The sequence below is a fragment of the Oenanthe melanoleuca genome, chromosome 24, assembly GCF_029582105.1.
Source record: "Oenanthe melanoleuca isolate GR-GAL-2019-014 chromosome 24, OMel1.0, whole genome shotgun sequence".
Classification (NCBI taxonomy): domain Eukaryota; kingdom Metazoa; phylum Chordata; class Aves; order Passeriformes; family Muscicapidae; genus Oenanthe; species Oenanthe melanoleuca.
Window position 1 is genome coordinate 4,630,791 of NC_079357.1, and position 25,356 is coordinate 4,656,146.

The 25,356-nt window shown below is 51.7% G+C and overlaps 1 protein-coding gene across 2 annotated transcripts; it reads right to left on the reverse strand.

Moving 5' to 3' along the window:
• KCNJ5 (potassium inwardly rectifying channel subfamily J member 5) lies at window positions 1-25,356 on the reverse strand. 2 transcript variants are annotated; one of them, XM_056509787.1, is made up of 4 exons: window positions 24,946-25,356; window positions 24,437-24,554; window positions 15,246-16,192; window positions 1-800 (listed from the first exon to the last, which is right to left on the reverse strand). In XM_056509787.1, exons 1-4 carry the CDS (start codon window positions 25,034-25,036, stop codon window positions 457-459), a joined length of 1,500 nt encoding a protein of 499 aa, XP_056365762.1. In that variant the 5' UTR covers window positions 25,037-25,356; the 3' UTR covers window positions 1-456. The 2 variants fall into 2 exon arrangements, with proteins under 2 accessions (XP_056365762.1, XP_056365763.1); XM_056509788.1 differs by lacking the exon at window positions 24,437-24,554 and having other exon boundaries at window positions 24,946-25,038.

A 25,356-nucleotide genomic window follows, 5' to 3' on the forward strand; every position in this document is an offset into this window, starting at 1 on the left:
TACATAGCAGAGAGGTTTTTTCCTTTTTTTAATTCAGCTGGAATATTGTCTACAATACATGGACTCACAAATGAAGTGAAGGTATGAAATCACATTCTTCATACTGAGATGGGACATCCTGGATTGGTTAAACACCCTCTCAGGAGGGGCTGAGTTCTGCACATCCAATGAAACAACCAGTGGGAATTTGGGCTTTGACAGTGATGAGAAGAGTGGGCCTTGTCCATGGAGATTGAGATGCTCTGCAGAGGAGGGCAAAGCTCAGAGCCTCAGGAAAAGGGAGGGAAACTGAGGCACAGTGCAGTGCAGTGACTCCCAGGATGAGCAGCAGGCAGCAGAGCTGGGGATGAATCCCAGCTCTGGCTCCCAGGCAGGTCCTGGCTCCCAGTCAGGGTCCCAGCAGGGCGTGTGGGGTCCCAGCAGGGCGTGTGGGGGTCTGCTCCAGCAGCTCCAGGGTTATACAGGCACCTCTTCCTTCCCCTCTCCCGCTGTCCCGTTGGCTCCGCTCTGTCCTGCTGGATCCCTGCCTTCCTCCTCCTCCTGCTCCTCCTGCTCCTGCTCGTCCCTGGCTGTCCCTGTGTCCTGGCCCAGGCCGGGCAGGTGGCCCAGCAGCTGCCCCTCCCGGCGGGACTGGGCCAGCTCCCTGGCACAGCACACGGGCGTGTGGGTCTCGTAGGTGCTGTGGAAGCTGTTATAGTCCACCTCGTAAAAATCCTTCTCCAGGGTGAGCACGGGGGTGAAGCGGTGTCCCCACAGCACCTCGGTGTCCATGTAGGAGCTGCGAGCCTGGCAAGTCATCCCTGGGTGGAAAGAGAGGGATGTTAGAGGCAAAGCTTCCTCAAGTGCTCACCCAGCCATGCCTGGCACTTAAAAGCACTTCTGTGTCATTTCCATAGCTGATTGCTCTGGGACACAGAACAGTCTTGGCTTAACAAGCCTCACAAAAGCCTCTATCATGAACAAGCTGAGCACCCAAAGGGAAAGGGATGCATTCACCTCTGCATCTTCTACCTCCTGCACCTCCTGCCTAGGGCTGTGCAGGCTGGGACCTCTGGGCAGCTTCTCTCTGCCTCCCCCTGCTCTGCTGAGGTGTTGTGTGGCTGACACCAACAGCTCCCGGGGGATCCTGCTGGAACAACCCCCAGCCCTGCAAGGGCTGCCCCAGCCACGAGCCACGAACCCCAGAGCACAGGGAGCCACTGCTCTGCTCCTGTGGGGCTGGCCCCAGCCCCCTGCTCTGCATTAGTGCCACAGTCACCCTGCATTAGTGCCACAATCCCCCCTGCATTGGTGCCACAATCACCCTGCATTAGTGCCACAATCCCCCCTGCATGAGTGCCACAATCCCCCCTGCATTAGTGCCACAGTCACCCTGCATTAGTGCCACAATCCCCCCTGCATTAGTGCCACAGTCACCCTGCATTAGTGCCACAATTCCCCTGCATTAGTGCCACAATCCCCCCTGCATTGGTGCCACAATCACCCTGCATTAGTGCCACAATCCCCCCTGCATTGGTGCCACAATCCCCCTGCATTAGTGCCACAATCCCCCCTGCATTAGTGCCACAATTCCCCTGCATTAGTGCCAGAATCACCCTGCATTAGTGCAATTCCTCTGCACTAGTGCGAAAATTCATCTGCATTTCTGCCAAAATCCGCCCACAGCAGTGACACAATTCCTGTACAGCAGTGTCACAATTCCTGTGCAGCAGTGTCACAGTTCCTGTACAGCAGTGTCACAATTCCCTGTACAGCAGTGCCACAATTCCCTGTGCAGCAGTGCCACAATTCCTGTACAGCAGTGCCACAATTCCTGTACAGCAGTGCCACAATTCCTGCGCAGCAGTGCCACAATTCCTGTGCAGCAGTGTCACAATTCCTGTACAGCAGTGTCACAATTCCCTGTAAAGCAGTGTCACAATTCCCCTGTACAGCAGTGTCACAATTCCTGTGCAGCAGTGCCACAATTCCTGCGCAGCAGTGTCACCATTCCCTGTGCAGCAGTGTCACAATTCCCTGTACAGCAGTGTCACAATTCCTGTACAGCAGTGTCACAATTCCTGTGCAGCAGTGCCACAATTCCTGTACAGCAGTGCCACAATTCCTGCACAGCAGTGTCACAATTCCTGTACAGCAGTGCCACAACTCCTGCACACAGCTGCAAACACCTGCATGCTCTGTCCAAAAATGAGATGTTCCCAACCATGCTTCCTGTCAAATTTCCTATGAGGGTTTCACGGTGTGACTTGGGTTTGCCAACCTTAATATATTTAATTTCATTTAGACACAGGACCCAGGGGTAGAGACAAGGAAGGCTCAAAACTTAAAAAGGCAGGATAAGAAATTTATTAGTAACACAAAAATAATCCAGAGTAAGATCCCTAGATTGTTCCCTCCTCCCCTTCATTCCACATTTCTTACCAACAAACATACAGAGAACACTTCAGTCAGTTATACACCCAAATAATCAATTCAGTTTACTTGAGAGAGAAAAGTCCCTTTTTAGTTATGGCCTAGGAGGTATCTTCACCTTCACAGTCTGCATCTGCCCGGGAAAATATTGCAGATTATGACTCTCCTCCCATTCTTTCACAGTCCTTCCAGAGTTGTGCAATGGGTTATGTTATACAATTGGGGTACCACTTTTAAAGGAAGGCTGCTGAAAAACAAAATTCTCTTCATCTCCTTCATTATCAAATGTCTCTGTTCATATTCCAGTCTCAGAACAGAGAGAGCTCCATTTCCCCGAGGCAAAGTCTTCTTGTCAAGCATCCAAACCTCCCCAAGTATATTTCACAGTTTAAAGGAATTTTAGTGAAGTCACAATCCCCTTAGCCCACAAAAAAGGTTTTCAGCCACTCATCAGTTGCATCTTTTCAATCTCTTCCCACCAGGAACTTTATCTTCATTCCGCTGACTTCTGTGGACTCCATGTTTTATTTCTTCTCATTCAGGGGAGCTCAGGAGATCGAGGATCTTATCCAGGCAGTAAGAAGTCACAATTGTATCCAGATCGTGAAGAAACAACATGGGCAGCTGGAGGCCTCTTCTCTCAGAGGAGGGGAGGGAGGAAGGGAGAGCCTTTGGTGGCTGCCCGATCTCCCTGCTCGGCCACGCCACGTGGAGAGGGGAGCTGAGCCGAGCCGGCAGGGCCGGAGCCGTGCGGAGCCGGGGTGCCGAGCCGGGCTCCCCGCAGAGCCGAGGCACCGAGCCGGGCTCCCCGCAGAGCCGGGGCACCGAGCCGGGCTCCCCGCAGAGCTGGGGCCGGGGTACCGAGCCGGGCTCCCCGCAGAGCCGGGGTACCGAGCCGGGCTCCCCGCAGAGCCGGGGCACCGAGCCGGGCTCCCCGCAGAGCCGGGGCACCGAGCCGGGCTCCCCGCAGAGCCGGGCTCCCCGCAGAGCCGAGGCACCGAGCCGGGCTCCCCGCAGAGCCGGGGCACCGAGCCGGGCTCCCCGCAGAGCCGGGCTCCCCGCAGAGCCGAGGCACCGAGCCGGGCCCCAGGCCGAGCCCGGAGCGGGCCGAGCCCCAGCAGGGACCAGCGCCCCTCCCGAGGCCGGAAGCCGAAAGAGAGCGGCCAACCCGCTCCACTGATTTGTGAAAGCGAAATTACTTTTCATTGGTTTCCCGAGCTGTCCATCACCAAATCAGCTCTCTGATTGGTGCAGCAGCTGACAGGGACGCTCCCAGAGGCGGGAGAGCCCCTCCCACTCCCCAGCCTCATGGAGCCTCCCTGAGGCGAGTCCGCCCTTCCCTCCGAGCAGTGAAACCAACAGAGGTTCAAAGCCTTGTACTGATGGACTGTGGATTGCATGAATCTATTGAATGAAGCACAGCGAACTGATACTTGCCAAGCTGCTGCTCAGCCCCGTGGATCAGAGTTTATATCTGGAAAAAGTTTGAAGAGAATCTTTGCAGAGCAGGGATAAGCACTCCTGTGAGCAAATCCTCGTGGAGTCACCTCACAGTGTCCAGGCTGTCATCTCTTCCAAACATTTATCTTCTCTTTGTCCCAATTATGTTTACATTTTGGAATTAATTTCCAGGGAGAAGCTAACCTCACCCACTGCTCTCTCCTGGAGGGTGAGGGGTTGGCCTGACTGCAATACATTCAAAACACACACTTGATCCAGTTTCTGGCCAATACTTTCAAGTTGAACTCCTGCAGCCCAGGGCACAGGGACAGAAATCTAAAGTAATGCATAGGGGGAAAAATCTCAGTGTCAGATGCTTCAGGGAGGAGCACATCACATATTCTCACTCTCTAAACAATCAGAAATCTCAGAGCAATCAGAAAACCCCTTTCCTTTAAAAAAACCCCTCACCTTTGTGAAAAGAGGAATATTTTGTTCTTATAATTGCTACAGACCGTGAAAAGACACCCACACAGGCAAGTGCTCTGCAAAGCTGAAAGTCTCTTACTGCTTTCCATGGTTTAAATCTACCAGGACTGGAGTATTTTAAGGGGAAGAGAGGGTGACACACGCAATGCTGAGACATCTGCAGCTCTGTAGTGCAGACTGAAACCCCAAGCTTTCCTCTCAGGATCTGCAGGAGTGTTTGCTTCTGGGCAGGAACAACAAGTACAGCCTTAGTCACAGTGTTCCAGCGTGCCTGCTTCCTGGCTGGAAGGAGCTGGAAGTGCAGAGGCTGCCATGAACACCAGCCAGGGAATGAAAAACCACCCCAAGCGTGGCTGCCTGAAGGAGGAGTTCTTGTGGAAGTTCAGCATCTTTTCAGGAAGCTCTCAGCTTGTTCTCTGGAGCTGAAGAACAGGGTGAGGTGACTCCTGGCTTTGGTGGCTCTGCAAGGTGCAGCCTCAGGGTGGAGAGGGTCAACTCCACACCCCCTGGCAGCCCCAGGAATTCCGATTTCCCACTGATGCTACCCTGCCCTCCCTGGGCAAGGGCTTTTTTTATTCCTGCTGTTTGGGGGGTCAGGGCTGCAGGGCTAATCCCATTTCCTGGAGCTGCCTTATGCCAGGAGGCTGGAAACCCACAGCTGGCTAAAACAAACCAGTGCTTCTCCCTTTGCACAGGGCTGGTTTGGCACCAGGAATCCCAAAAAGTGCCTCCTCCAGACCAGCAAGGGGAACAGGAGAGGAGGCTCTGCAGGTTCCAGGATCAGTCCTGTGACTGATTCTTACCCTGGTTTTCCAAGTGCTGCCATGGAGGCAAAGATGGGGTGTCCTTGTGGAATGTGGGGGCCTGGGGCTCTCTAAGGGAACTCCTGCCTTATAATCTGGGCCTGAAATAGCTGCTCTCCTTGGGAGCACCTGAGTGAACCTGAGCTCCTGGGACACCGTCCCAGTCCTGCCCCAAGTATTCAATTAGGGCAGGAACAATGGAAAGCTTTCAGCAAGCAAACACTGCTGCTGCCAGCTTCCTGCAGGAGCTGCTTTCTGTAACCCCAGGGGGACACTGAGCCAGCACAATAAGACAACTTGTAATTGCTCCATAATCCCATTCAAATATTCCTTTCTAGCACATGTGCAGTGGTGTTTAATTGCGTGGGGACACACTGCTTGGCAACTCCCACATCACCCAGTAAACAACACCATTGTCTCTGCTTCAAATTCCATTAAGTGCCTGCTTTGCAGGCTGCCCTGTGCTCTCCAGCCTGGTTAATTAATGCATCTGTGATGTCCCTAGCTAATTATTGCCTCTGTGACTGAGAAAAGATGACAGAAGAGGAGTGGAAACAATAAACCTTGTTTTTATTAAGAGCACATGGATGCAGCTACTCTCCACTGGAACACAACGTGCACCCTCCGTGCTCAGAACATCCCAGTGCCACCTTGTAGTGGGGCTCAGCAGTCCCCAGACCCAGACCTCTGTGTATCCCTGAGAAAATCACCTGTTCAGTTGCAGAATTCTGGTTTGTCTGAGTCTGCGGGATGTCTTGGGCATAGGGATCCGTTTGCCATATGCTCCCATCCATCAAGTAAAACCAAAATTCAGGATATACTGGGTTGGAAGGAAGCCACAAGGATCACCAAGTGCAACTCCTGGCTGCAAACAGACCCAGATCTGGGTACCACACCAGCTGTGACATTACTCTTCCACATCCCTCATGCAGCCCTGAAGCACTGACACTTCAGGGAGCACAAGAACTCAAGAGAGATTCCAAACTCTGAATTTCTTGCAGAATTAACCACAGCATGTATGGCCCTAATAAAAGCTGTTAATCCTTTCCTTAAAGAATATATAAAGACTACACATTTTGGGTTTAAGCAGTGCAGGTATAGAGAAGTGGTATTTGGGGGTTTCATTTAAATAGATTTCATGCCAGAAGAATACAGAATCCCAGAATGGTTTGGCTTGGAAGAGACATTGACACCTCCCACTGCCCCAGGCTGCTCCAAGCCCCATCCAGCCTGGCCTTGGGCACTGCAGGGATCCAGGGGCAGCCACAGCTGCTCTGTCACCCTGTGCCAGCCCTGCCCACCCTGCCAGGGAACAATTCCTGCCCAATATCCATCCATCCCTCTGGCAGTGGGAGCCATTCCCTGTGTCCTGTCCCTCCATCCCTTGTCCCCAGCCCCTCTCCAGCTCTCCTGGAGCCCCTTTAGGACCTGGAAGAGGCTCTGAGGTTTCCCTGGAGCCTTCTCTTCTGAACAATCCCAGTTGTCTCAGCCTTTCCTCAAAGGAGAGCTGCTCCATCCCATCATCTCCATGGCCCTGAATCCTCATTTTCCTTCTTCCAGTCCAAGTAGATGTACTGGAAGTCACAGACATGTATTTTTCAACTCTCTCATATTTTCTGGGTTGCAAGACCATTAGAAGTTTCATTTTCTCCTAAACAATCTGGTTTAAAAATGGAAAGTATGTTTAATACAAATGTGTGCAATCTGTCTGTTGTGGAAAACAGGGAATGATGTGAGAAATCTTCACTTGTCAACTATTAGTTGCAGCTTTCTCATCTCCTAATGCAGCAGCTCAGCTTCATGCTGCAAGCAAAACTCAACTTTAATAGAAACCAGAGATTAACTTCTAGCAAGTTTTGAAGCAGATGTATCGAGTTTTCAATAAAGCTGGAACCACTTCCAGGATTTATCAATGCTGGAGACCAGGGCACTGTGTCCTGGTTTCAAGTTGTGCAATAGACATTTCAGAGTTTTGATGAGAATTTCGTTATAGCAGAATCCTAAGAAGTGATTTTTTGTCAGTGGGCTGGAGGCACAGATAATCACTGAGCTGTGAGGCAGCCAGGGATCCTCCCCAGACAGCTCCCCTCTACCTCCCAGCAGGTGACAATGCAGAACAGAGTGTGATGTGTATTCAAGCAGGTGTCGCACCACATCTGGGAGCAGAGGAACCCCAGAGTGTGAAACAAGTGCCAGGACTCTGCAGTGAGGCTCAGGATCAGTTGTCCAGGAGCTGGGAATGCCTGAGCCTGCTGAGACAGGAGCAGGAGGGCTGGGGCTGCCCAGGGCTGCAGGGCCTGGCAAAGGGGACAGTGCTCCTGGTGCCCAGAGCAGCCACACCTCACTGCCCCAGCCTGCAGCTGCACTCCTGCTGTTCCCAAAGGCTCTCTCCAGCTGCTGGAGGATGCTGAGTGTTGGCAGATCCCATCCCAGCCAGGTGAGCTCACTGCAGGGTGAGGAGAGCACAGAGGGAGCTCTGCCAACCCAGAACCTCCCCAGGCTTCCATGGGATCCCATCCTGAGCAGAGCAGAGGTGAATCCTCCAGTGCTGCTCCATGGCCTGAGCCTCCTCAGTGGGCAGAGATATCCCAGCCCCTGGGGCTGTCAAGACAACATTTTTCATCAGGCTAAAATTAACTGTGCTCATTGAAATGCCAGGGAGCTCAGTGATTATCTGCTGGGAAATGTCATGTGGCTGCCTGGGCTGGGCCAGATCTGCTCAGCCCCCTCTGGCACGGACACTGCTGGCAGTCATCTCCCTCCTCTGCCCTTGTTTGCCCATTCCTTTGTGTGCAGGGTGACTTTTCCCCTTCTTCTGGATGCTCTGAAGCTGTGCAACACCCACTGCCCAGGAACTGATGGCCTTAGAGCTGCAGTGGCAGTGATGGAAGCTTACAGGTGGCAAGGAAAAGGTATAAAAAATTTAAGTTCTATTGCTGTATTTAAGCAACACGTCTTTCAATTTGCATTAGCATATGGTAAGTTATAAAAGTTATTAGTCCCTCTGTGTTAATTAGACCAAAGAACACTGCAATCTCCAAAAAGTCAATATCCTTCCAACTTAAAAAGGAATATTAGAAGGCAGGAGCATGGTCCTCCAATTATTTGTGCTTGTCTCCTTTAGAGGACATGGCTGGGCTTGATTCACTTTGATATTTATGCCAGAGGAGAGTAATAGGATTTTAATTTATCTGAATGCTCTCCAGGCATGCAAAAGCTCCTCAGTACTGGGAAAAAAAAATATACTAAAAGGACTTTAAGATGTAAAGACCTTGGATTCAATTGCCATGTCTCTACCAGGCCCAGCCCCAGCCAAGCTCACACCAGTAACTTCTTCAGATTTCCAGTGACTGCAGAGGCACCTCAGACACCACTGCCAGCCCTGGCTCCAGAGCACAGTCCAGCTCATGGACACCATGACCTGAGACATCTCTTCCCTAGAACTTTTCAGGGAGTTTCTGTAACACTTCTGCAAGGTCCTCCTTGCAGAAAACTTATTTATATGCAAAATGCAAAACAGCACAAGACAATCCAAACGAGATGATGAATGCCCAGAAAGTCCATTCAGTAATTTCACACTTCCTTTGTGCTCCCATGAAAATCATGATTAATTTCAGCATATCTTTTGTTGTGACTACTCCATTTGGCCCTACATTTACAGCCAGGAAATGTACTCTGTCCTCTGCAAAGGTGGATAAATTGAGGTGTGAAAACTCTGCTGTTTGCCCAGACTCCCACTGGGACAGGATGGGTTAATTACCTCTAATCATTAAATCCCTTTTTATCACACTGACTCTAAGACAGAAAAATATATACCTGTACTTACATAAGAGTTCATTAAAACTTCATTTAGTGACTGGACTAATCAGGCATCTGGAGTGTCTCTTGTGCCTTATTTAATTGTGCTGGGAAAAGAGGCAATGAAAGCCAGGGAGGAGCAGGAGTGGAGTAACAAGCTCTGCTGCCTCCCTGCCCAGGGAGCAGCAGTGCTGGATGCTGTGCCCAGAAACGAGGGCAGCAGAAAAAGCAGGACTTAGAAAACTCTCAGCAAACAGCAGAGGAAGGGTAAAGCTGGAAGAGAAGAGAGTCCCTTCAAATTATCTGCCAGGAAGTCTTGCAGGATATGCAGAGTGTGTCAGCATATGGAGTGATGGCTTACAGAGAAAAACAGGATTTAAAAAAATTGGACTTGCCAATGTTCCCCAAGTGGATCAGCCAAATCCTTCACCACGAGGGAAAGGGGCTGGACCTCCCCTGCTCCTCCCTGCCCCAGCAGCTTTTGAACTCTCTGTTCAGTTTGGGATCAACAGGGGAAGGGCAGGAGCTTGGCCAGCAGGACCAGGAGCTGTCCTGTCACCAGGGCAGCCCTGAGATTTTGGGAAGCAGAGGGGGGGGAAAGCAAAAATGTATTACTGTATTACAAAAATGTATTACTGATTTTCCACCTTTGCTTTGTTTCCTTTTATTGCAGGTCAGATTTGGGGCAGCTGATCTTGACAAGAGTCCCTTTCTGATCAAGCAAAGGTAATGAATGCCCTGAAGCAATCCCTGTGCCCAATCCATCAGGAGCTCTGGGAGTGATGCTGTGCCCCCAGTGCCCATGGAGCAGCCCTGGGAGTCACAACGCTTGTCAGCAGTATTGATTTTGTACTCACAGTGACCACAGCAGATCTGCCCAGAAACTCCCTCTCCCTTTGGCCTTTCCCATCTGCTGGTGGAGCCACAGTGCCCCACCCATCCCAAATATTGATGGGAAACCCACACCTGGCTGGGTGCCATGGTGCCTCCCTGGGTGCCCCAGAGCTCTCACTGCACTCACACCAGGTTTATTATCATCTTTTTCTGCCAAATAAACCCACTGCATTTTAGGCTGGCTGGTGAGCTGCTGTTTGTTGGGGAAGGTAAAACAGGAAAGCCTCAATTATTGAATTACCATGAAACAATGGGATGGCCCCTGAAGGCAATCCCCTCTTGATTGAACAATGCCCTCGGCCAGAGAGCAACTCCAAAGGGCACAAAAAGACTCGCCAGGGTCCAAAGATTAGATCTTAGGGTTTAAAATGTAACACACTATGCTAATGTAAGGATTTCTATAGGCTGCATGTAAATACTATAGAATTTGTATTTTGTATTAGATTGGTTAATGGAAATTAAAATATTCATCACGGAAGAAGATTTATTGTATTGCAAATGGGAAATCGGTCTCTTTTACTCTCTTGCTCTTCTTCCTCTCTTACTCCTCTTCTCTTCTCCTTACTTACTCTCTTCTCTCTCCCTCCTGCCTTTGCTCTCTCTTGCTCTTCCTCTCTTACTCCTCTTCCTCTCTTCTCCTCACTCGCTTTTTTTACTCTCTCTCTTTCTTTCATTTTCTCTCTCTCTCTCCCCCCTTTTATCTCTTTATCCTGCTCTGTGGCTGTGCTGGGCAGCCCCTAGCAGGCTCTCTTATAATAAACTACAACTGTAACTTTTAACTTCAACAGAGCTCTTGAGTTTTGTCCCCCACCCTCTACCCCGATACAGAGTCCCGGAGACTCCCGCTGCTGTTCTTCAGTGTTCTGTTACTCAGGCCTTTGAAAAGACAAGGCAGCTTGAACAAAATCTTTGTTTCAAGCCAAACTCTTTCACTTTGTATAAACTCAATGACTTGAAGGGTGTGAACTCCTCAGAATTTGCTCTACACTTTTCATTTGAAGCTATTTACCATCTTTGCCTTGCACTGGGTCAGAATTAAACTTAAATGTCAGTAAATAGAGCTGCTTGTTTGAGAGGAGACAATACATTACATTTGTAATGCGTGTACACCTGGCTAAACCTACTGAAAGCAGCTATAAAATCACTCTACCAAATTATAGTGGAAAATACCCCCACTTTTAGTTGTGCTTAAATTTCTGTAGTCACTGATATGTTGTCAGTCACATGCTGACCTGCTTTCCAAACACCTTATGGAAAACAGAGCTGTATATTCTGACCAGTGGTACCTCTGAACTCTGGGGGGTGGATTCCTCATTTTCCATAGGGGTTGCTAAGGGAACAAATGCTCTGTTGTATTTTACACTGCCCTGAACCCAACCAAGCTGTGACAGCGTCAGGATTTAACAGAAGTCCTGCTGGGAGGAAATATCACACCACTCCTGAGAGCAGATGGGGCTTGAGCAGTGCAATGGGCTGGGAAGGACCAGAAGAATTTGTTTGGAGCAGATTTTAAGGTGTGAAGGAGGGATTAATAACCCCAAACTGCTTTATCAATATTCCCAAATGTGAGGATGAAACAGGAAAGAACAAACACTCTCTCTGCAAGCCACTCTTCTTGTGACAAAAAATCACAGAATCACAGAGTCACAGGTTGGAAGAGACCTTCAGGATCATTGAGTCCGAGCCAGCCCTAACCTCAGCTACACCATGGCACTGAGTGCCATCCAGGCTTTTATTAAACACTTCCAGGGATGGTGATTCCACCACCTCCCTGGCAAACCATGCCAGTACTTTATCACACTTTCCATAAAAAACTTTTTCCTAATATCCAACCTATATTTCCCTTAGTGTACTTAAGGCTGTGTCCTCTCATTCTGTCAGTGCTGCCTGGAGAGAGAGACCAACCCCACCTGAGCACAGCCACCCTTCAGGGAGTGTGAGAGTGATCAGGTCACCCCTTTTCTCCAGGATAAACACCCCCAGCTCCCTCAGCTGTTCCTCACAGGGTTTGTGTTCCAAGCCCCTCACCAGCCTCCTTCCCTGCTCTGGACGTGCTCAAGTGCCTCAATGTCCTTCCTGAACTGAGGGGCCAGGACTGGACACAGCACTCAAGGTGTGGCCTCAGCAGTGCTGAATCCAGGGGAAGAATGCCCTGCTCCTGCTGGCCACACCACTCCTGATCCAGGCCAGGGGCCACTGGCCTCTTGGCCACCAGGGCACACACTGGCTCCTGTCCAGCTGCTGCCCATCCCTTCCTGCCTGGGCACTGTCCAGCCACTCTGTCCCCAGCCTGTAACACTGCAGGGGTCATTGTGGCCAAATGCAGGACTCTGCACTTGTTAAACTTCACCCCACTGGACTCTGCCCATCCATCCAACCATTCCAGGTCTCCCTGCAGAGCCCTCCTCCCTTCCAATGGACCTACACATGCTCCCAGCTGAGTGCCACCTGCAGATTTAGCAATGAAAGACTCAATGCCCTCATCCAAGTCATCAATAAAAATATTGAAAGAACAGGTCCCAGCACAGACCCCTGGGAACAGAACTGGTGACTGATCCCAGCACAGACCCCTGGGAACAGAACTGGGGACTGATCCCAGCACAGACCCCTGGGGACACCACTGGTGCCTGACCCCAACACAGAGCCCTGGGACACCAGTGGTGCCTGAGCCCAACACAGAGCCCTGGGGACACCAGTGGTGCCTGACCCATAGCACAGAGCCCTGGGAACACCAGTGGTGACTGATCCACAGCACAGAGCCCTGGGGACACCAGTGGTGCCTGACCCATAGCACAGAGCCCTGGGGACACCAGTGGTGACTGATCCACAGCACAGAGCCCTGGGGACACCACTGGTAACTGATCCACAGCACAGAGCCCTGGGGACACCAGTGGTGACTGACCCATGGCACAGCCTCCTGTGGCTGGTGTCTGACCCCAGCACAGCCCCCTGTGACAGGTGACTGACCCCAGCACAGCCCCCTGTGACAGGTGACTGTCCCCAGCACTGACCCCTGTGACAGGTGACTGTCCCCAGCACAGCCCCCTGTGACAGGTGACTGTCCCCAGCTGCATGCAGCACCATCCCCAGCCCTCTCTGGGCCATCCAGGCAGTTCTTATCCCAGCACAGAGTGTTCCTGTCCAAGCCACGGGCTGCAGCTTTTCCAGGGGATGCTGTGGCAGTGTCCTTGGCCTTGCTGAATCCAGGTTCACAGCACCCACAGCCTTTCCTGCATCCACCAGGTGGGTCACTTGGTCATTAAAGGAGATCAGGCTGATCAAGCATGCCCTACCCCTCCTAAAGCCGTGCTGGCTGGGTCTGATCCCCTGTGCTGTGCTGACACTCACTCCCCTGCTGCCACAGGTCCCTCAGAACCACCCCAGCCTCCAGATCAGATCCTGGGACCATCCAAAGTGCACTCAGCTCCGAGTTCAGAGCACAGTGCCTCCTCCAGCTCCAGTGTGGGACTCCCCAGCCTGCCTTCTGAGCCCAGGATAATCCATTTCCACAGATGCGTGCTCCTTAATATCCTTACAGCCCTGAGCAATCCCTCTGGGAGAGGAGCCCATTTGGAAGGCAGCATTTTTCCTCTGCCATGCTTTTAATTCCGAGGTTGTTATTGATAATGACTTCCTCTCACACATCCCAGCAGAGGCTGCGAGGAAGGCAGAGCAGCAGGGGTTCAAAGCATTTACAGTGTCACTGTGTGACGAGGAAAGAGGCTTTGGACCAAGAAGGAATCGCATTCCATGCCCAGATTAGGAGGCTCCAGCCTCTAATAAATGTTTAGGCTGCAGAATAAGTCACTGTTATAAATCCTTGCCTTTTCCACCCACCCCTTCCTCTGTCTCTACAGTGTTCTGCTGGGGAGGAACATTTCCCTGGAAGTGCCAGGTGAATTCCACTTCCACAGCACATATTCCAGCCCCAATGGAATGTAATTTATCCATCAGCTCTCTTTGGGAAAGTCAGCTACTGCTGATCACCTGAAGGGACACTGGGACACTGAACTACCTCTTCACACAGCTGCCTTTGGAAGCAAAGGTTTGGGATGCAGGAATTTGGGAGGTTTTTCCTCCTCTGGCTGTTGGGAGAGTAATGAGTAAATCTCCAGGAGGGGATAACATTAACAGTCAGCAAGGGGCAGGATCTGTGAGACAAGGTTCTGACACCACTGAGTACTTGTAACAAGCTGAAAATCCCTGCTAATGACTCAGAGAGAACCTCATCGAGATGGAAAACAAAATCCAACCACCACCCACAGGAAAACCCTGGGCTCATAACTAAAATCCTGAAACACCAGAGGGGAAAACTGCTTATAAAACCTTTTTATTTTTCTTGGCATCTCTGACTTTGTTTGTCCTTCTTTAACAAGAATTCTCTCCTCAGAGCTACCTGTAGCCCTTTCCCCTGCAGACCCTGATTCTGTCAAGGCATTCTGCCCACCCAGGCTGGAAAACTCTGCCTGCAAGGGCCCTGAGCATCTCAGGGCTTGGACACGGCTGTGCTGCGAGTGCAGCAGGAAGAGCTGCCAGCTCCTCCCCAAACCTGGAACAAAGGGATTCATGCAAGGGGAAATGACCCATGCAGCCACTGCCAGGTGCAGCTGCCTGCCCAGCAGAGCCCTGTGCCCATCCCTCCCTCAGCTGCCTTTCCCATCCATGGCAAGCTGAGCTCACTACACACGGACACAGATTTCTTTTATCGCCTGCCACAAATGCTCCCCTAGGAGGAAAGTGGGAATGGGCTGGGGATATCTCCTAATCTCCCATTCCCCAGCTTTGTCTGAGCAGTAAGCAGCTGCAGGGTCACAAAAGCAGTTTCTGTGTTTTTCCTCTTTGGGCTCCTTCTGGGAACGTGTGTCCTGCACCACGTGCAAGCCATTCAGCCTCAGCACGTGCTGCTTTATGGGATACAGTGAAACTTGGGCACTTCACAGCCCCACCAAAACCAGCACCACAGCAGCACCTAAAATAGCACAGTTCCAGCCAGTCTTTACTACAGAGGAGAAATGGGAAAAGATTTGCACCATGAATTTTGATCACAGGAAACAGGACCACCAGAGACTTCAAGAATTCCTTTAATCCATTGCTTTTTTTCTCCTCTGGATCAGTTCTTAGTGATTATGGGCAGCTCCAAGACTAACCCCTTCACCTCAATCCCAGGCTTAAAAAAGAGGGTGAAACACAACAAAAAAGAGGGTGAAACCCTACAGCATGAGCTAAAGGCCCCACTTTTCACTCCTGGTTATCTCAGACACCCCACCTGAGTCAGGCACTACCCAAGGATAAACTTCACCGTGTTCCCAGTCCCAGACACGGACAGTGAAATCCTAATGCCAACCTGCCCACAGTGCATTGTGCCCCTTTCCTCCTCAAAACAGCGACTGACTGCTTACAGATCCTTACCTGTGGCCTCCACCATTCCTTCCAGGATGACCACAATCTCAAACTCCTCCTTCTCCAGCTGCGTGCGGGACATCTCCCAGAAGGGGCTTTTCTCATTGATCTCATGTGAGATGATGAGAGGGGACACCAAGAACAACCTGTCGTCTCCGGTGTCAAATCCCACGTTGATGTCCGTTTGGTTCAGGGGGATAAACTCTCCTTCTTTGGTCTGTTTGGACTTGATCAGTTTGGCTCGAATGGAAGCCTCGACGATGTGGGAGTTGCGGAGGTCCCCGACGCGGAACATGAGGCAGAGCTTCTCGTCCCTCAGGGAGATGACGGCGTTGTTGGAGAACATGAGGGTCTCCGCCCTCTTCTTTGGCTGGCTGATCTTGACGAACATGCACCCCACCATGAAGGCGTTGACGATGGAGCCCAGGATGGCCTGGACCAGGAGCAGCACGATGCCCTCGGGACACTTCTCCGTGATGACCCGGTGGCCGTAGCCGATGGTGGTCTCGGTCTCGATGGAGAACAGGAACGCCGACACGAACCCGCTGAGGTTTTCCACGCAGGGGATCCAGTTCTCGTCCTCCAGGTGCTCCAGGTCTCCCCGGACGTAGGCGATGAGCCACCAGATGAACCCGAAGAACAGCCAGGTGACGGTGTAGACCATGGTGAAGACCAGCAGGTTGAAGCGCCACTTGAGGTCCACCAGGGTGGTGAAGAGGTCGCTGAGGTACCGGTAGGTCTCCTGCACGTTGCCGTGGTGCACGTTGCACTTGCCGCTCTTCTCCATGTAGCGCTGCCGCGGCTTCTTGCCCTCGGCAGAGAGCAGGCGGGTCCTGTCCGTGGCGATGGGCGCGTCGTCCCGCGCCTGCTTCGGGATCTTCTTGGGCTCCCGCGACGCCGCCCCGATGTCCATGTCCTGGCTCATGAGGATCCGGGAATCTCCAGCCATGGCTGGGCTGCACGACACGGAGAGACAGTGTCAGGCAGAAGGCAAAGAGACAAAAGCCATTTTCTTTCACTGGATGTTGTTTCTGGAGGGTCCCCACTTCTCCCACAACAGTTAAACCCAGCCCTGCAGTGACCTGGAATTAAACATCAGCCACCAGCAGGGTGATGGGCACACTGTGGGAGCGTGGAACAGTTAAACCTTGGAACATTCTGGGCTTTTCTTTTTGTTCTTAGATTTATTTTTTTTTATGCACCAAATTTGCTTGAGATCACAACTCAGAACAAAGTAAAGATACATCAATATCTTTTCAGGAGCGACTGGAGCTTTCTCATGCCTCGGGTTTTGGGTGCATATCAAGAGAAAACTTAGAAATTAAGAGTAAATGCTGAGCACCACTGCCTACCTAAATCTCACATGAGTCTAAATTATGCATGAAGGTTTCCCTTGCAGTCAGCAGAGAAAGGCATCTCCAGGGATAGTTCAGGTTTCAGGAGTGCTGAATCACCTTCTGGAAGTTCATTCGTGAGCCTGGGCTTTAAACGTGGAATAAACATTTAATTGAGCATCTTGAATCCCCTGTGAGGGTGTGATGAATCCAGGCCTGCTGTTAATGAGATCTATCAGACCTCACTCCTTTGCTCCACCTGACATGAGACAAAATCACTGGGCACTTGTAGGAATGCATCAGAGAGCCATTAAAAAGCCCACAGTCGACATTCAGAGTTCTGCTTACCAGGACACAAATAAATAACACGAGATGAAGGCGGCAATGCTTTCTGCCAGTTATAATGTAACATCCTGTTTACTGAGATGATTAGATACCCCCTTAAAAAATGAGAGTCTTGACTCTGGATGCAGAGCACAGACAAAATCTCTGTCAAAGACTACCTAAGGAGCCTTAGGGATATCAAAGATAGAGCAGCAATATTTTCTATGGCGTTCATTCCCTGCATTGTCCTCTGCAAATCCTATTAAAACCTAACTAAATCTATTACTGCTCCCTCTATCTTTAATCTTCTTATGCGCCTGTGAATGAGGAAAGGTGTAGAGATACAATTAAGAGTTTCTTGGGAAAGACAATTTTTAAGACTGAGCAAAGTGGCTTCATCTTTTTGGTATTAAAAAGCACAAAGGGTGGGCGGGAAGGAAGCAGAGGCAGGATGAATAAACGAAGCAACAAATTTTCACTTCCATTCGGCTGCAGCCAAGTCTGGTTAATGGCAGAGAATTCATCGTGGCCCTTGTCTAAGTCACCATCAATCTCTGCTCCAAGCAGGCGGCCGGAGCCTGCTGCTGGAACCAGCCCTGCTCTGCAGGGAGCACTGCCAGCTGTGCCCAGCACAGCCAGCGTGCTGCCAGGAGCCACGGGCATTGCTGGGCACTGCCAGGAGCCACAGGGCACTGCTGGGCACTGCTGGGCACTGCCAGGAGCCACGGGCACTGCTGGGCACTGCTGAGCACTGCTGGGCACTGCCAGCAGCCACAGGGCACTGCTGGGCACTGCCAGGAGCCACAGGGCACTGCTGGGCACTGCTGAGCACTGCCAGGAGCCACAGGGCACTGCTGGGCACTGCTGGGCACTGCTGAGCACTGCTGGGCACTGCCAGGAGCCACAGGGCACTGCTGAACCCTGCTGGGCACTGCTGGGCACTGCTGAGCACTGCTGGGCACTGCCAGGAGCCACAGGGCACTGCTGAACCCTGCTGGGCACTGCTGGGCACTGCTGGGCACTGCTGAGCACTGCCAGGAGCCACGGGCACTGCTGGGCACTGCTGGGCACTGCTGGGCACTGCCAGGAGCCACAGGGCATTGCTGGGCATTGCTGGGCACTGCTGAGCACTGCCAGGAGCCACAGGGCACTGCTGGGCACTGCTGGGCACTGCCAGCAGCCACAGGGCATTGCTGGGCACTGCTGGGCACTGCTGGGCACTGCCAGCAGCCACAGGGCATTGCTGGGCACTGCTGGGCACTGCCAGGAGCCACGGGCACTGCTGGGCACTGCCAGGAGCCACAGGGCACTGCTGGGCACTGCTGGGCACTGCCAGGAGCCACGGGCACTGCTGGGCACTGCCAGGAGCCACAGGGCACTGCTGAGCACTGCTGGGCACTGCTGGGCACTGCCAGGAGCCACAGGGCACTGCTGGGCACTGCTGGGCACTGCCAGGAGCCACAGGGCATTGCTGGGCACTGCCAGGAGCCACGGGCACTGCTGGGCACTGCTGGGCACTGCTGGGCACTGCCAGGAGCCACAGGGCATTGCTGGGCACTGCTGAGCACTGCTGAGCACTGCCAGGAGCCACAGGGCACTGCTGGGCACTGCTGAGCACTGCCAGGAGCCACAGGGCACTGCTGGGCACTGCTGAGCACTGCTGGGCACTGCCAGGAGCCACAGGGCACTGCTGGGCACTGCTGAGCACTGCTGAGCACTGCCAGGAGCCACAGGGCACTGCTAAACCCTGCCAGCAGCCCCGGGGAACTGCTGGGCACTGCTGAGCCTCAGGGCATTGCTGAGCACTGGTGGGCACTGCCAGGAGCCACAGGGCATTGCTGGGCACTGCTGAGCACTGGCAGGAGCCACAGGGCACTGCTGAGCCTCAGGGCACTGCTGGGCACTGCCAGGAGCCACAGGCACTGCTGGGCTCTGCTGGGCACTGCTGGGCACTGCCAGGAGCCCCAGGACCCTGCTGAGCACTGCCAGGAGCCCCAGGGCACTGCTGAGCACTGCCAGGAGCCCCAGGGCACTGCTGAGCCCTGCTGAGCCCTGCAGCCACGGCGAGGAGCAGGCAGTGGTCATTTGTGAGACTGGGATGGGCAATCGGGGGATGGGGTTTGCCACCCGCCCCGGACATGGGGTGGACAATCCCAGTGCTGTGTGTTCCCCTCCTCCAGGGGATTTTGACACAAGAGTCACCCCTCCTCTGCTCCTGTCCCTCCCGAGGGCTGGCTCGGGTGTGTTCACACATCCTCAGCTGCCTGCAGTGCAAACTCCAGACCCACTGGCCTGGCTCCCTCTGAACTGGGCAGTTCAAGATGCTGAAAATTTACAAGGGCATAGCTTAACTCTCACTTCCCAATACCTGAAAGCATCTGGCAGAACAATCACACACTGCTCCCCCCTCTTTAATAGGGAAAGAAACCCCTCATCCACTGGGAATCAAGTAGTGAAGAACCTCCTCACTACCTTCTTACAAATAATATTCTCATTGCATGTTTGCATTGATTGATTAATCCAAAATTACTCCATTTGGACTACAAAGCTGGTCATCAATCTAAATATAAAACCAGGCACGTGTTGCCTGTTGCTTTTAATTTGAAAAGACTTGTATTAAAGATAATTTTGTTATAAAAGTAAATTTGAAGCTATCACTGGCACCGTGGGTGAGAGAACAATCCAGTTCTAGATTTCAATCTAGAGTAGAAGGTTTCATGTCCTAGATTCACACCAAGGAGATCAAAAGGTTCTTGAAGCTTATTACAAAGAACAGAATAGAGGAAAAGCAACCAAAATTCCTAAATCCCTGGCAAGACCACTCTGGTGGAGCATGTTTGAGGAGCTGCCCATTAACAAATGTACAAAGGAACCTTTATAACTAAAACACTCACAGGGCCAGCAACATCTCCACAACAGCTCAGCTGAAATATCTCTGCAAACCTTCAGGAACACCTTCCAAGTGATCCAGTAAAGCAGAAAAATTCCTGCTGGACAAGAAGTTCACTGTCAGCTTCAGTGGCTTTACAATTCCTACCAATATTCCATCTTTAACTCTCCCACTGTAGTATGAGCACAACCTCAGTCTGTGGTTACTGGAAATAATTAAGCATATGATTTTTTGCTTCAGAGTCTTTAAACTGAATGCTTCTGGTACAGCTTTGGATGGCTGCACACTATCCAGCTTTCTGCTCCAAATGATTCCAGGGTTTTCTAATTCTGAGCAAATCACTGCTTTTCCTTCTGCCTTAATTCTTCAACAGTAAAATCTGTGATATGGGTGCGAGATCCCAGGCACAAGAATCTTGTAGGGAATCACCTTCATTCCTTTCTGATTTTAAGTGCCCTAGGGAATTTTAGCCCAAATGACAAGAGGCTGTGAAAGGAGCAGTGTAAGGACCTGGTTAACTCCTCATGGGTAGTGCACAAACATCTGCCACACCATGGCAAACATGTCCATGCATCTCCCAGGGACTTCAGCCCCAGTCTGTAAATCCCTGCTCCCTCCAGCACAGACAGCCAGGAGGTGAAACTGCCTCTTACAGTCACAGGCACTGCTCTGTTTCTTTGGCATTTACCATCTTTGGTTAAACAAGGCCAGAATAATAAAAATGTCACTTCTGTGCAAAGCTGCCTTCCTTTAGGACAGGCTACTGCAGGAGGAGCTGTGAGTCAGAGCATTATCAGCCTTGCAGAGAGGTTTTATCAGCCCTGCTGATGCTCAGCTCTGCCCAGATGACACACTGGGGGCAGGCAGTGGCATTGAGGGGCTGGGATTTGAGTCAGGCTGGGTTAGGTGAGAATCTCCAGGAGGCAGAGCTTGGCAGAGCAGCTCCCAGCCCCTCCTGGCAGAGCTGATGTGCTCCTGGCAGGCCCAGCAATTTGCCAGAGACATCAAGGAAGGCACAACTATAAAACACTTGAAGAAACTCCTTTCCCTGCTGACCAGGGGCTTTTTCCATTTAAACAATTCCTGATCTGGCTGCAGAAAGTACACAAATTTCCATAGGGATGGGATTTGATGCTGGAAGGACTAAACTGGCAGGCAGTTTAAAAATGTGAATTTGTCATCAAGTTTGTGTAAAAGCAGAAAAGCAGACTTCTTTTTGTTTCTTTTAAACCTGATTGCCAGTGTTTTCTCACATTAGAATAACTGAGCAACTGTTCTTTAGCAAACCTCCCACACCTTCCCAGAAAAATATTTTTTTTACTTAACCCTGTCTTTTTTTTTTTTTTTCCCCAAACAATGGGTCCTGTACTTCTCAACAAGCAGCAAATAATACTGAGCAGAGATTACTAAAAATCCTGACCTGGTTCTTGTGCTGCCCATTGGCCCACACCACATAAACCATGTTACTGTGCCCAGGTTCTTCTGGGCCACATAATTCTGCTTGAGGTTACAGTGCTGCAAGGGGATGAAATTCTTAATTGTCAGATAGGAGCAACATAGAGAAGAAGGTGCAGGAATAAAGGAAATTAAAGCTGCAGCACCCAAAGAGAATAAAGGCATTGGCTGCTGCACTGAGTGCTCATGGAAAGAAGGAGGAAGGAGAAGCCTTAGGAGAAGATGGCCTTTGACAACCTGGAGAAAAGTGACTTGAGCTAGGCTCTGGCTGAGGTGGGGCTGTGATTTCCCTGAGAATGGCATCTCTCCTCCATCCTTTTATTCACTGCCTGTGTGTGAGTGGCACTGAACTGCCCACTCCCCCAGACTGCCTTTCCACACACACTGTGCATGCAAGGGGGGAAAGGCAGGGGGATTGGGGTGAAACATGGGATATTCCATCCTTCTGGCTTTATAGAAATAGGGGTTTATAAATTTATAAATTTATATAAATTGGGGTTTTGGTGGCTGCCTCTGTGGGAAGTGCTTGGGGATCCACAGGTGGAGGGGAGGCTGCAGAAGAGTTGTGCTCTTGAAATCCAGGGAAAAAGATTCAGACAGTGCCCAAGAAGGGAGACCTGTGGCACTTCACAAAGCAACGTGGCTCAAAGCTCCCTGCCCAGTAACTGCCTCTCCAAGAGTCACTCACTCACTGGGGTGGGAAGGTGCCTCTCATCTCCTCTGAGGGTTTTGGCAAGTCTCAGCACCACTTTCCTGACACTCAGGTGTGGCAGCAGGTTCCTCTGGGGCTGGAGGAGACCTCAGCCTGCCAGCAGGTCACACAGGTGGGGCTGCTGGCTCTCCTGCAGGGCCAGGGTGGCTCTGTGCTTGTCACAGAGCTGGGCTGGGTCAGCTCCTGGGTGCCCAGAGCACTCCTGGCTCAGAATACCCTGACAGGAGGTGCTCAGCCTTTCCAAAAAAACCTCCCTGGCCAGGGAGCCAGTCTGACCCCAAGGAAGGGTTTGTGGACATTTGCACTTCCCTTTTACCTGTGAGCTGCCTCCAATCCATCCTCCTCTGATGTCCTGGGGCCCTTCCATTGTCACTTGTGAGGCAGGAACGTGCCTCTCCCATTCCCAGAGTATCCAAGTGTTTCACTGCACTCAACACATGAGCTGTAACATTTTATTGATGTATTTGCCAAGGTCCTGGACCAAAGAAGGGCTCTGTTTACCACATTCCAGGATGGGGAAATCACTCACAAAGACAGTTCTTCTGCACTCAATTGGGAGTCTGTGGGAGGGCAGGAATTAAATCTAACAGTTCCAAAATCCTAAATGAGCACCTGGAATCACTGCAGAACTCTTTCCTCCTTCCCCCACAGCAGCAGCAGGGAATGCAGTCCCTGTCTGCCTCGGGTGTGTCTGAGCATCACTCTGCAAAGCCTCCACACCTGACCCAGCAGATGAATAACACAGCAAGATGATTTCCAGAGCCAACAGAGGCAGGTTCTGTTCTCTCAAACAGCTACAGGTTTCAAATACATTTGTCTCTCAACTATGGATTGAAGTACAAAACCCCCACACATGACAAGTTCACAGCTGCATTAAATATAATGACTCCAGACCTATAAAGGAAACAGTGGAGAAACAAAACTGTGATGAGGACAGAGACTGGGTGGGTTGTTTGTTTTTTTTTTTTTTTTTACAGAAAAAGAAGATGAAGACTAGAAAATGCTTTTTGAGGCATCATTCAGGCTTTTACGACTTGCTATAGCACAAGGACTGGAGAATATGGAGTTCCCAAAAGATTGGGAATACCTCCTACAGCACAGTCCCACTGCACAGGAAGGATGGAGGATTCAATCCAGGAAGCTCCTGGGTAATTTTCTTGTATTTCATTGCATTAAAGACCTTGAGCAGGACCAGTCCCTGTGCAAAGGATGCAACCACAGCATTGAGCTCGTAGGTGTTTTCCATGATTTGGAACAGCCACGTGATATTTTCTCTACCATCAACAAATAAAGCCTGGAAATAAATCAATTTGATCCTTCCACCTCCAAGGCAGTGACTGTGCCTGAGGCACTCTGCAGTCGCTCTGGCCCTGGCCTCTCTCACCCCAACTCTATTTTTAGGGACACCTTATGGTGTCATTGAAAGTGTGACCATTGTCTTTCTGCCAGCACAACTGAGCACAGACAGGGACACCTTTGTCCTGATCAGACACTCCTGTTTCTCCTGCTCCTGGCTGTTTACTCTGAGCAGCAAACACTGAATGTTGGGAAAGCAGAATTTCAGTTCTAGGGGAAAATCCTGCCCCAGGAGCAGCAATGTTTCCATTCTCCATTGTTTAGGAATTCACCATCCAAGCAACAGAGAATCACTCTAATCTGCAGCTGCTTTAAAAAAAATACAATAAAACTGTTGAATCACTTCTCACTTCTGCAGCACCTTGCACCCAAAGAGTTCACAGGTAGATTTACCAAACACAGGCTCTTTTTGCCCCAAGGCCTTCAGCAGTGCTTGAACCCACTGCAGAAAGGATCAGCAGTCACAGAGGGACAAACTGACTTCATACCAAGCTGTTGGGCAAGGGCCAGCACTCACCCCAAGTGCCTCTCTGACCTCAAATCCAACAGAAAGTGGGTGCCTTAAATAGTGGAGTCTGGAGATTTGCCTTGGAATATTACTCCAAAGCCGTTTGCCTTGGTTTTTTTTTTTGTTTTTTTTTTTTTTTTTTTAATGATTGGGCTGGAACTTTCCAGCGATGGAAAATATTCTGCCATGGGAATCAGAAAGGATCCTGACCCTTTATCTCCAACTGGGTAGGAATAGTGAACCAGAAAACTGAACTCCAGAAGTGAAACAACCCCCCCAGAACACTGGCCCACACGCTCCCCACCTTCTTGGGTTGCCTGGACAGAGAAAAGCCAGTTTGGTTTCCCCCCGAGCCCCTTTTCCACCAATCTAATGTCTACTTTAAAGTAAAAGTGTGCAGGAGGAAGGAGCTGCTTGGTGACAATCTCCAAAAGCACAAAGTTTTTTGGGACAGGGCCAGTTTCTGCCTGTTTCTGAAACTCCCTGTCCAAAGCCAAGGGAGAGATGCTGTAAAAGTTAACCTGGTGCTCCCAAGCACCATGTGCTGGCACGAAGAGACCCCCAGGCACCTTTCTGAGTGATGCAACAGGACATCGACAGAAAAACCAGTCATGCTTTTACCTCCCAGAGCCACAATCCCCGAGGAGTTCCCAGCGCGCTGCATTCCCTGTCCCCTCCCAGGGCTGAATGTGCCACTTCCTCATCTGGAAACTGCGCTCGCAGCTCACTGGCAAGTATCCTGGTTATGGAAGGATTTAATCTTGGACTCCAGATAAGGGTTATGGAGTCACTCCACGCAGTTCAGGGCTGCTCACTGATCAGTCTCCTGGTGCCCTTTGCATTCCAGTGATCTCCACTAATCCTGTATCTGAGCAGGTCCTGTTTTTTAAAGACTTTTCCTGAATCACACCGTAAGACCTGTCAGTGCTTTAGCCCAAGATCAGCACCCATCCCTGCCTTCCCAAAGAGTTCCGTGCGGCAGGGATGGGGCAGGAGCCTGTCCACAGCTGACACCGGGCAGGTTCGGGCACAGGAGCCAGCGGCTCCGCGTTTGTCCTGCCGGGCTCCCGCTCCTTTGCATTCCGGGGAGACGGGCAGAGCCCTGGAATAACAAAGGAATGGCAACTTACTTGCTACGAGCGGCTCCGCATCCGCGTCGCGCCGGGGCTGCGGGGGCAGGAGCGGGGCTGGGCGAGGCTGCGGGGGCAGCGGCCGGTCCATGCCATCACCAGGGAGCCGGGATCGCCCTCGGGGCCGCCCTGCCTGCCCCCGGCTGCCCGCCCGCGGCGAGCATCGGCGTGGCCCCGAGGATGCCCCGCGCCCGGGTACCCCCGCTCCGCTCCGCTCCGCTCCGACCTCCGCCGCTCCCCGGCCGCTCCTGCCGCCCGTGCCGAGGATCCCGGCGCTCCCGGCTTTTGAAGGGCCGGGGCAGGAGCAGAGGCTGCGTGCCGGAGCCTTATCTGCTCTCAATGAGCGAGGGAGGGGTTTGGGCGCTGCCGGCGGCGGAGGCAGCGTGGGCAGGGCGAGGGGCGAATCTCCGC